Source organism: Phalacrocorax aristotelis, chromosome 7, assembly GCF_949628215.1.
Source record: "Phalacrocorax aristotelis chromosome 7, bGulAri2.1, whole genome shotgun sequence".
Lineage (NCBI taxonomy): Eukaryota > Metazoa > Chordata > Aves > Suliformes > Phalacrocoracidae > Phalacrocorax > Phalacrocorax aristotelis.
Genome location: NC_134282.1, coordinates 11223206 through 11232861, shown reverse-complemented (window position 1 = coordinate 11232861; position 9656 = coordinate 11223206). Strand labels below are relative to the sequence as shown.

The window sequence follows — 9656 nt, the reverse complement described above, 5'->3', positions numbered from 1 at the left end:
GGGGCTGCAGCAGAGCCCTTCGCCCCCAGCAAAGGGCTGGGGTGTGAGGCAAGCACGCACTCTGCTGTGGGCAGAGCAGCACCCACCTCCCACTCCCCAAGGGCAAAGCAGCCTGCCCCTGCAAGCCCTCAGCCCACTGCATTTCCCAGCTCAGCACCAATGGCAGGTTTTTCCTGCACAGCTGCTTAATTCAGGTGGGAAACTTCTCATCTGACTTACCTGCCAGCCTGACCAGGTGCCTCAAAGAGGTACATGTCTAGCAGAAAACCCCAAACAGTGTATGTGCTGGGACTGGAGGGATGCAGTGACTGGGGCCCACTTAAAGTTTTTCTATATATAGCTCAAAACAGAAACTACTGCACACGATGGCACAGCCCTGCTACAGATGGGCAGCATCACAGGTGCAGTACACAGCACCCTGCAAGCCCTGGGAATATAGTGGTTTGCCCCTCTCACCTCCCAAGGTCCAGGACATTTTGAAAGGATCCATGAGACCTGCTGCCTTCACATCACACAACCTGCCAGGGGGAGAGCAAACATGGCAAGGCCTGAAACAGACTAGGGCAGAGAATCTAGGCTGGCAAGTGAAAAGTATAACCTGGCTAAGTCACAGAGCTAACTTGTACAAATGTTCTTCATTACAGTGCTAGAGATGCTTTTCATCCCTCCTCTTCTTGATGCCTTTCTCAGAACCTCTCGGTACCATGAGACGTTCACATGGCATTAGGGTGCTGTAACAGTTTAATGATTATGATGTGAAAGGGCAGCGAGGTGACATTATGGTGACTAGATGAGCGTGATCCTGGGCAGGGCCAAAACTGGTCCTGCCAAAGCCATGTCTGCAGCAGAAGCTATTACAACAACTGGGGAGGAATGAGGGGAAGAAATGCTTCTTTCCTTGAGCACTCTGAACGTGTCTTGCATTCCTCCCATACACATATTTCCTTTGCTGGGGTCATCTTGCCCTCTAGTGGTTCACACTGCAGATAAGTTCATTTATGCTGTAAATCCTGTGATGTCAATGGTTCACCCGTTATGTGTAAAATTAAATATTTCAAATTCCCTTTCATCTGCACACATTTCTTAGTGCATCAGACCATTAGTAAAATGAGCTATCACAGTGTGATGTTAGAAAAGAAGATGCATAATGCCTGCTGCCTTATACATTATATATCACACCCTATAAGAGGACTACTCCAGATTGAATCACTCCAGATTCAATGGACAGAGGATCAACAGGTACATGAATATTTCTGGCTGTTTTGGAAGAGATCTTTCGTCAGCTTTTACAAAAGAGTTTGAGGAAAAACACTTCAAAACAAAAATACTTCATTTTTAAGATTAAAATTTTTGCCTGGAAAAAAAAATCTTAGGAGGTAAATAGGTAAAAGTCAAAAGCAGAATGATGGAAGTCCTAGCTGGTAACAAGCACCCTCCAGAGGGCTCCAAAGATAAACTATGCTTTTAGATTCCTGACATTGCCTATACCAACAGGAATATGGAGTATAACTTATTGTTTTCTTTGTGTGCCCCCCAATCACACCCATTTTGACTTCTCTTTTGGCTCTGTCCAGCAGAGTTGCAAAGTTCAATTTATTCCCTAAGTCTCAGGTAGAGACAAGAACAAAAATATTGGTTTCGTTTCATTTTAGTGTGAACTGTTACCTTCAGTGACAACAAATGTTTTTTATAGATTGAAAATGGGATATCTAGATCCAAACTTGACTTCTGACACAGTTAATTCCAGCTGAAGATCTGGCTTGACACCCTTTCTGTATTTATTAGCAACTCTCATCTGCTGGACTCCAGAGTTACCAACTCTCCATACCAGGAAAGCCATGCACGTCTAAGAGGTGAAGGAGAAAAAACAGCAATTGTGAACTAGTTACTCATCAGTCAACAAGGTACTTGGCTGTCATCAGTCATGGCGTTGAGTGAAGTCTCAGTGCTCAGCTGTCTTCAGTGACTTTTCTCTAGAAAGGCTTTTCCTGTGGTTAGCTTGGTCATTGCAGATAGAATGACAGTGTAATTTGTCTTCCAGTTAAAGATCTTCGAAGTCATTCTTTATAAACTATGTACAAAGACAGAGAAACAGCAGACAAATGTAAGGAAAAGCTGTTCACTTTAAAGTTATGAAGAAAAATGGCTTCTGACTGCCAGCCTCTAATGAGCACTCCTTAGCATTAGAAACCACAAAATAAAAATCAGTTACAAGATGTCTTTGCACTTGTGTGGGCAGTATCATGCTTCTAACAACCTTCCTTCTCAGCTTTGCAACAGAGGCCATGGGCTGCTGGAAGCTAGAGAAGAGCAACACCTGGACTTTTCCCACCCTGATCCTCTGCCTCTATGGATTCTTCTACATGATGAAACCATCAGAACCTTTCCTAACACCCTACCTAACAGGACCAGATAAAAACCTGACTATAGATGAGGTATGGTTTTACTCTGCCCTTTCTTTTATATAAAGCAGCAAAAATGAAAAAGTAAAACTTTAAACAGAGTTTTTATACACATTAAAAAAAACAAAAAAGCACAACTGTAACCAGCTTCGGCAGGTTACATTCTGCAGCAGATGGCATAAATAAAAGATCCGTTTAATGGATTTAAGATCCATTTGCCTGCTCACCAGTCACATGCTGCTTCAGTGTAGTTATATATTTCAGGAATTCCTTCAGAGCGAAAACTTCCATATACAAAGCCATTTAAAATAAATGAACTTCATTTCCCTAAGAATGACAACCCAGAGATTTCCTCTTCTCTTCTAGGTTATGAACCAGATTTTCCCAGTTTGGACATACTCCTACCTTGCACTCCTTTTCCCAGTCTTCCTGATTACAGACTATGTGCGTTACAAGCCCATCCTCCTCCTCCAGGGCATCAGCTTTATCGTCACGTGGCTCTTGCTCCTCTTTGCACATGGCGTGGTGGCCATGCAGGTGGTGGAATTCTTCTATGGAATGGTGACAGCCACCGAGGTCGCCTACTACGCCTACATCTACAGCGTCGTCAGCACCGATCACTATCAGAGAGTGACGAGCTATTGCAGAAGTATCACTCTTGTGGCAGCCACTGTTGCTGCCGTGCTGGGACAGCTGCTGGTTTCCTTAGCAGGTGTATCCTACTTTCACCTTAATGCCATTACTTTGGCTTCCGTGTCCCTGGCATTTGTGTGTTCATTTTTCCTCCCAATGCCTCAGAAGAGTATGTTCTTCCACAGGAAAGATGCCTCAGAAACTCTCCCGGGACCAGATAAAGTTGTGGCTACAGTCAGCTCCGACAGGCCACCGGGCCGCCAAGAGGACGAGGGCTGCGTATCTGCTGACAGGGGACCGACAGCTGAACATCAGGCTGATAATGCCAAGCCCCAGAATCATGTACTCAGGGTACTGGTGCAGCTGAGCAAGGACCTGAGGGATTGCTACAGCTCCAGGAAACTTCTCTACTGGTCCCTGTGGTGGGCTCTGGCTACAGCAGGCTTTAACCAGGTTCTGAATTATATCCAAGTGCTGTGGGACTTCAGAGCCCCCTCTCACAGCTCTGCAGTGTACAATGGAGCTGTTGAAGCAATAGCAACTTTTCTGAGTAAGTTAGTGTCTAAGCATTGATCACAAATGCAGTCTCTGAAGTTTTACTTTAGAGCACTTCTGAAGTGCCATTCCATTGCAGACACTCCAGGAAGCCAGTGTACGCATTGTGCAATCAAGGCCTAGTTCTCTTACATACAACACAGTTAAAATGCGAGCTGTGCTATTTCTTTTTTAGGACTGGGACGCAGACTTTACAACCAGCTGCTAAATCCGTTCAGAGGCACCTATGTTTCTTTGGATCAGGTTGTTGGGGTTTTTTTTTTCCCCATTCAAGAATCATACAGTTCCCCTAACAATGGTATCAGCTTACACAAATGAGAGTTTTTGGTAAATATTTTACACAAAAAGAACATAATCCTCTCATTAAGATCTTTTTCTAGTTAAATACTTTGTGCTGCAGGGTGGGAAGAAGAATTTTAGTCATTCCAAGATACAGAGATTTGCAGAAAAAGACCTTATTGAATTCATTATGCTACTAATGGTAACTATTATGTTTTTGCACCGGAAGCAGATGCCCACACCACATAAGCAAAGTAATGTTATTGAAAGGTAATGTCAAAGGATATCACCCCGATTTGGCAGTGTTTCATATATTCACGTTGCGCTGCTGTAGAGAACTTGCACAAGACATTGGGGTGTGATCCACCAGGGAAAATAAACATGCCTGTATCATAGCTGGTCATTCAGGTTACCCTTACAGTCCTTAAGGAAAAACAAATACTTCTAAGATTAAAAATTACCCTCGTGCTGAGGTACGCAACTAAATAGTTGAATGACGCATTAGGAGCACTTAACTCTTGTAGTAACCACTCCTCGATGAATTCCTCTTTCTCATGGAATTGCCTGTTTCTCAATGTAGAGGTGTAGAAGTTTTAAAATTGTATGAGAGCCCTAAGATGGATAGTCAGGTGGCTTACATTCGCAACAGAAGCGTCTTTGTAGCAGGCCCACCAAAAGCAAACAGTGGCTATCCTTTCTCATTTCCCTGAATATGCTCACTTGATACCTCACAAAACTCCCTTTTTTGACAGTTTATCCCCTTTATGGACTGCACAGAGCAAAATTATTAACCTAGAAGATTTACTAGCTTAGCTATAAAGTAAGCTAGTACAAGCTGGAAGAATTGTTCTTCTTGAGCTCCAAACTGTGTTCCTAGTTTTCTCCCTAGAGATACATGCTGGGTACAGACAGCTAAATGATGAATCCTTCTCCATAACAGTTTATCCTGTGAAGTGGAATATGTCATTAAGAAAGGAATGGCAGAGACTTGATTTATGCAGTTGTCTAAAAATGACCATTCATCTGCATGACTTCAGAAGTGATTAGAAATGCTGTCAAAACACTTCAGAACTGCTCCACTTCATTATTCAGCATTGCCTTTCAGCATGTGACGGTGGCAAGACTTGGCTATAGAACAGATACAACATTTACTTTTTTTTTTTCTCTCTTTTTCTAGGCTCAGTAACATCTTTCATAGTACAATATATGAAAATTAACTGGGACCTTTTTGGAGAACTGGCTTTAGGGATCTTCTCTGCAATAGATGCTGGTTCTCTATTTCTCATGCACTTCACTACCAATATCTGGGCATGTTACGCTGGCTATCTCGTTTTCAAGGCATGCTATATGTTCCTCATAACAATAGCAACGTAAGTATAAAACCTCTCAGCACTGCAATTATGTGCAGAATACTAACTGTACTTTAAGTTTACTTTGGGTATCCCTCCTTTTACTCAGAGGGAGCTGATGTAACTGTTTAGGTAAAGACAAGGACGCTTAAATGTCTAGTTACGTTGTTTTCATTCTTCCGAACAACCATAAAAGAAAGTTATCAAAAAGGACATTGAACACTTACCTAGGCAGAAACTAACAAGGTACAAGGTATCTTTATTACAAAAGGCAATGGTAAGAGCAAAACATATAGTCTACTTTCCTCCTTCTTGGCACGGAAGATGCAAAGTGAACAACAGGGACAAGCATGCCTTGACAACCATCCTTGAAGATCCCTTATTTCTAGACCACCTTGCTGATACACTTTTTAGCAAGCTATTAACTGCATGAATGCAAGAAAGGATTTGGTATAGAGTGTTCCCCAACATAACTTTATACATATAATCCTTAACGATATTATGATGTAAAGAAGGAATAGAAGAGCACATTGGACATATAAACTCAGGATAGATCTCTTAGGAGACACCAAGCTATTCTGTTGTCAGAAATAGAAAAATAATATAAAAACCAAAGATTATATATTATGTGTGCAATAAATCTAAAATATTGTTATTAGTCTAGTTATTTTATTGATTGGAGTGTCTTTAGACATACAACACTATTTCATTAACAAAAATACCAGATGTATTTTGATGTCAAAAGCCAAAATTACTCAGATACCATTTAAAAAAAAAAACCCTGCTAAAACTATAATGCATGACAAGATTATGCCTGTCTTGAATGAAGCCAAGTGAATCCTCTATTTTAATTTTGGTGGATTGTTAGCGTGTTATAGTGGACCACACCCAGACTATTTCAACATATTCTAAAAAAAAAAAAAGCTTGCACAAAAAAATCCTGCTAAAAGTAAAGAGTACTGCAGAAATTACACACTTGTTCAGATAGAAACTTTGGAGGTAAATATTGCAAGGAAAGAAGTTTTGATTATTGTCAAAAAAGATGTTGCAAAGAAAATCTGCAGGCTCTTGACAGAAATAAACAGTATGCTACCTCCACTGTCAAGCCACAAAGCAAAAAGTGTCATCACAGAGAAGCTGGTCAGAAGATACCCATACTGGCCTTCTAGTCTAAGCCCCCAGCAAGGGCAGAACTCCTGGCAATGCCAGATCAGGTGATTGTTTTGTCTGGCCAGGTCTTTGACAGCCTCCAACCATGGAGACTTTACAACCTTTCTGGCACAGTCTGTGAAGGTAGAAAAGGAACAAAGGGGAAAGTTAAAGAGATCTGATATTCTACTAGCTGAAGAAGATCACCAATAGCACGGTTTGGAAAAGCAACACAGGCAAGCACAAAAACATCAAAATACATTATGGTAGTCAAGACATTGTTCTAGAGAAAGCAAGGAGGCAAACAAACCAATGCACCGTTTACTCTGTCCTTGATATATCATCTGCGTGAATCGCTTCTCTTCATCAACTAAATGGAGAGCAACACCTTTCCACCCAGTGTGAAGTAACTGACCTGCCAGTCTCACATTAGGTTCCAGATTGCAGTCAATCTGAGCATGGAACGCTATGCCTTGATGTTTGGATTCAACAACTTCATTGCATTGGTGATTCAGACCATTCTTACAGTAGTCGTCGTGGATTCAAGAGGCCTGGGTCTGGACATAATGTCTCAGGTAAGTGCTATTAACTTACTTCCTATTTACTGCTTAGCCAATTCATGTTCAGAAGTTTTCCAAGAAAGACATTGCTATGCCAAAGGACAATTTAATTCCCTCGGTCTTCTATAGAAATCTAGACATCTTGCTTTTACCTTGTGTCAGCCATCAATCTTCCCTTTTGCCTTTTAGAACAGCATTTAGGGTTACAGATGCTGGTCTTTGACTTTTTAAGGGCAGATACACCTGAATGTAAATAATCAGGCCCTGCTATCTGACCAGCTTTTGCTAATTAACAGAACACCCTCTGCCCAAAAGTTCAGGCTGGTTTTCTCAGATGCAGAATCAACATGACCATATGGTGTTAGGGGAGTTCAAGACCATGAGACACAGCCTGGATTATTGGAGTTATTTCAGTTTAAGTGAAAAGGACACCTGCCTTCTAATTCCAACTCAGGAGCAAACCTAGCCTGTATCTCAATGTAAATAATAATAGAGTTTTCTGCCCATAGTTTGGGCACTTAATTTGGGATAGGATATCCTATCTCTCAGCAGTGTCCCTGACTTCAGCCAGCCCAGTTCTACTCATGTTGGAGCCAACTAAGACATACTGACTTCTGCATTTTCTCAGCTGGGATCTCAGCTGGAGCAGGTTCCTACTCCCACGGATTTGAAGACGACTAGAAGTTATTCAGATATTCTGCACAGAGAAGGCAAAATTTACTTAAAAAGATTAAAGATTGACTTAAACTTAAAAGCTTTAAAATTAAGGACAGGAGTATGTAGGACTTCATAAATAGCCTTGCCACTGTTGTGGCATGGCATATTTACTGAAGCCGGTGTTGTGACAGCACTGAAATGTGCAAGAGTAAAAAAGGACCAACTCAGAATCTTCACTTACATTATTCATTATTATGTAGGTGATGAAGCTACGTCTACATTTTGCACTAATAGAAAAAATCCTGTTCCTGTTCCTATCCTTTCCCCTCCCTGATGTTTATTAAGAGGCATAAGGATCAGAAGCAAGGGGCAGTTCTTCATTCAAAGGCCTGCTTTTTGCTGGAAAAGCTAAGATTTTGCTTAATCACAAAACAAAAACTTGAACAGAGAGAATCTGTGCCAGACCACAGGTAAACAAAATACTGGAGTGCCTATCACCTCCAGAAGCAGCGTTTCCCTAATGTCTTTTTCATTAATTCTTCTGCCTTTTTCTCTCCCCCTCCCAGTTTTTAATTTATGGCGGCTACTTTGCAGTCATAGCTGGGATTTTCTTGATCAGAAGCATTTGCATGCTTGTCTCAAGCAAATGCAAAAGGAAAATCGCAAGATCTTGCAAAGAGCATCTGAACCATGCTGAACACGAATCAAAAGAGCAGATTGTAACTGGCTATACGACATGGCTGTAGGAGTCGGGCAGACAGGCTCACATGGCCAGGCCCTCATGGGAGAAGAGCGCTTGCTGCAGCATGCAGGGAACAGCAGTGCAAGATGAATGCACAACACAGCCCTGAAAAGTACACTGAATAATTACAGTGCTTCATTGCAACATATGCCAGCTAAGATCTCGCCATAATGGCAGTGTGCTAAGAAGAAAAGATAAGTTGCTTTAGAATCTTATTTACTTGCCTATACATAGCTTCACAGCAGTAATTTATACACAAGAACAGAGCAACCACCTTGGCATCCCACCATGCACGATGGCAAAGGTCAGAGTTCACCCTGCCTTGCTTGTTCTAGCTCTTGTATATGGTGTTGGCAAGCTGCTTCCATGCACACTTGCTCAGGCATGTGGGTGAAGGGTCTGTCCTCCGCTTTGCACATACTTTGTTCTGAACTAAGGAAGAAGGAATTGCATTTGCGTCATTATAGTCTCTCCTACCTAACTACAGGCGATTCTGTGACAGACTCCCCCTTTCTAATTTAAAAGCCCACATCAAAAGCGGGCCTTTTGCACACAACGGTGCAGGAAAGCAGGGTTCCCACAACCTACCTGAGCAGGTTCACTAAAACACTGCTAAGCCACAATTGTTGCTTGGCCCACTATTGAAAGCCGCAACCTAAACACTGTACTGAGTCCGTAGCAATCTCAGCCCAGAAGGGAAAAACTTCAGAGTCAAAACAAAATGAAAGACCCCCACTCCTTTCCTTGTGCTTCCAGTAAAATTAAATTCAGGACTGAGTGTCTTCCTGTTTCAACAGAAAAAGAACAAAATATCAAAGAGGTTCACTAGTATGGACTAAAACCAAAGAAGTACATTGTGGAGAAGTTTGGCTGATTCCACACAGGAAAATTCCAGATTAACACAAATATCCAAGAAGATTTATAACTGAAACAAAAAAGCTAGCATCATGTGTGCTTTTGAGTTCCAAATGAGGGAGGTCCACTGAACTTGGCCAAATATTTGGCAAGGTCGGCATCTCAGAATTTATCAAGAAGTTTCAAGTCCTATGGCTAATTTTGTCCATCACAAAGGACAGTCGGTCCAGGAAAAGTTAAAAAGAGACTATAAATGAGTTTGCATAGAGAATGCCTAATTTAATATAAATTATATCCATATGTTAAAGTTATTTCTGTACTGCTGTTTGCTTCTGGCTTCCAATGCCTACATCTAACTAATAAAAATAGAAAATACAGAGCATTTACAGAATAATATTTTTCCTATAGAGACACAATCTATCATTTGAGTGCCATCACACAGCACGTACAGGATAACCAGGCCATCAGGCCAGTC

At 41.5% G+C, this 9656-nt stretch overlaps 1 protein-coding gene across 1 annotated transcript; it reads left to right on the top strand.

The window, feature by feature from the left end:
* The first annotated feature begins 2260 nt into the window (after positions 1-2260).
* On the top strand, positions 2261-9445 carry LOC142059757 (thiamine transporter 2-like). The gene is made up of 5 exons (XM_075098784.1): positions 2261-2435; positions 2769-3585; positions 5047-5239; positions 6801-6942; positions 8151-9445. The coding sequence occupies exons 1-5, from the start codon at positions 2286-2288 to the stop codon at positions 8328-8330; spliced, it is 1482 nt and encodes a 493-aa protein (XP_074954885.1). The 5' UTR covers positions 2261-2285; the 3' UTR covers positions 8331-9445.
* Positions 9446-9656: the final 211 nt, after the last annotated feature.

Excerpts from the sequence above, each read along its gene's own strand:
- LOC142059757 (XM_075098784.1), top strand. The coding sequence starts at position 2,286 with ATGGGCTGCTGGAAGCTAGAGAAGAGCAACACCTGGACTTTTCCCACC. Across the intron at positions 5,240-6,800 it reads TTCCTCATAACAATAGCAAC|GTTCCAGATTGCAGTCAATC; the intron begins GTAAGTATAAAA and ends GTCTCACATTAG. Across the intron at positions 6,943-8,150 it reads GTCTGGACATAATGTCTCAG|TTTTTAATTTATGGCGGCTA; the intron begins GTAAGTGCTATT and ends TCCCCCTCCCAG.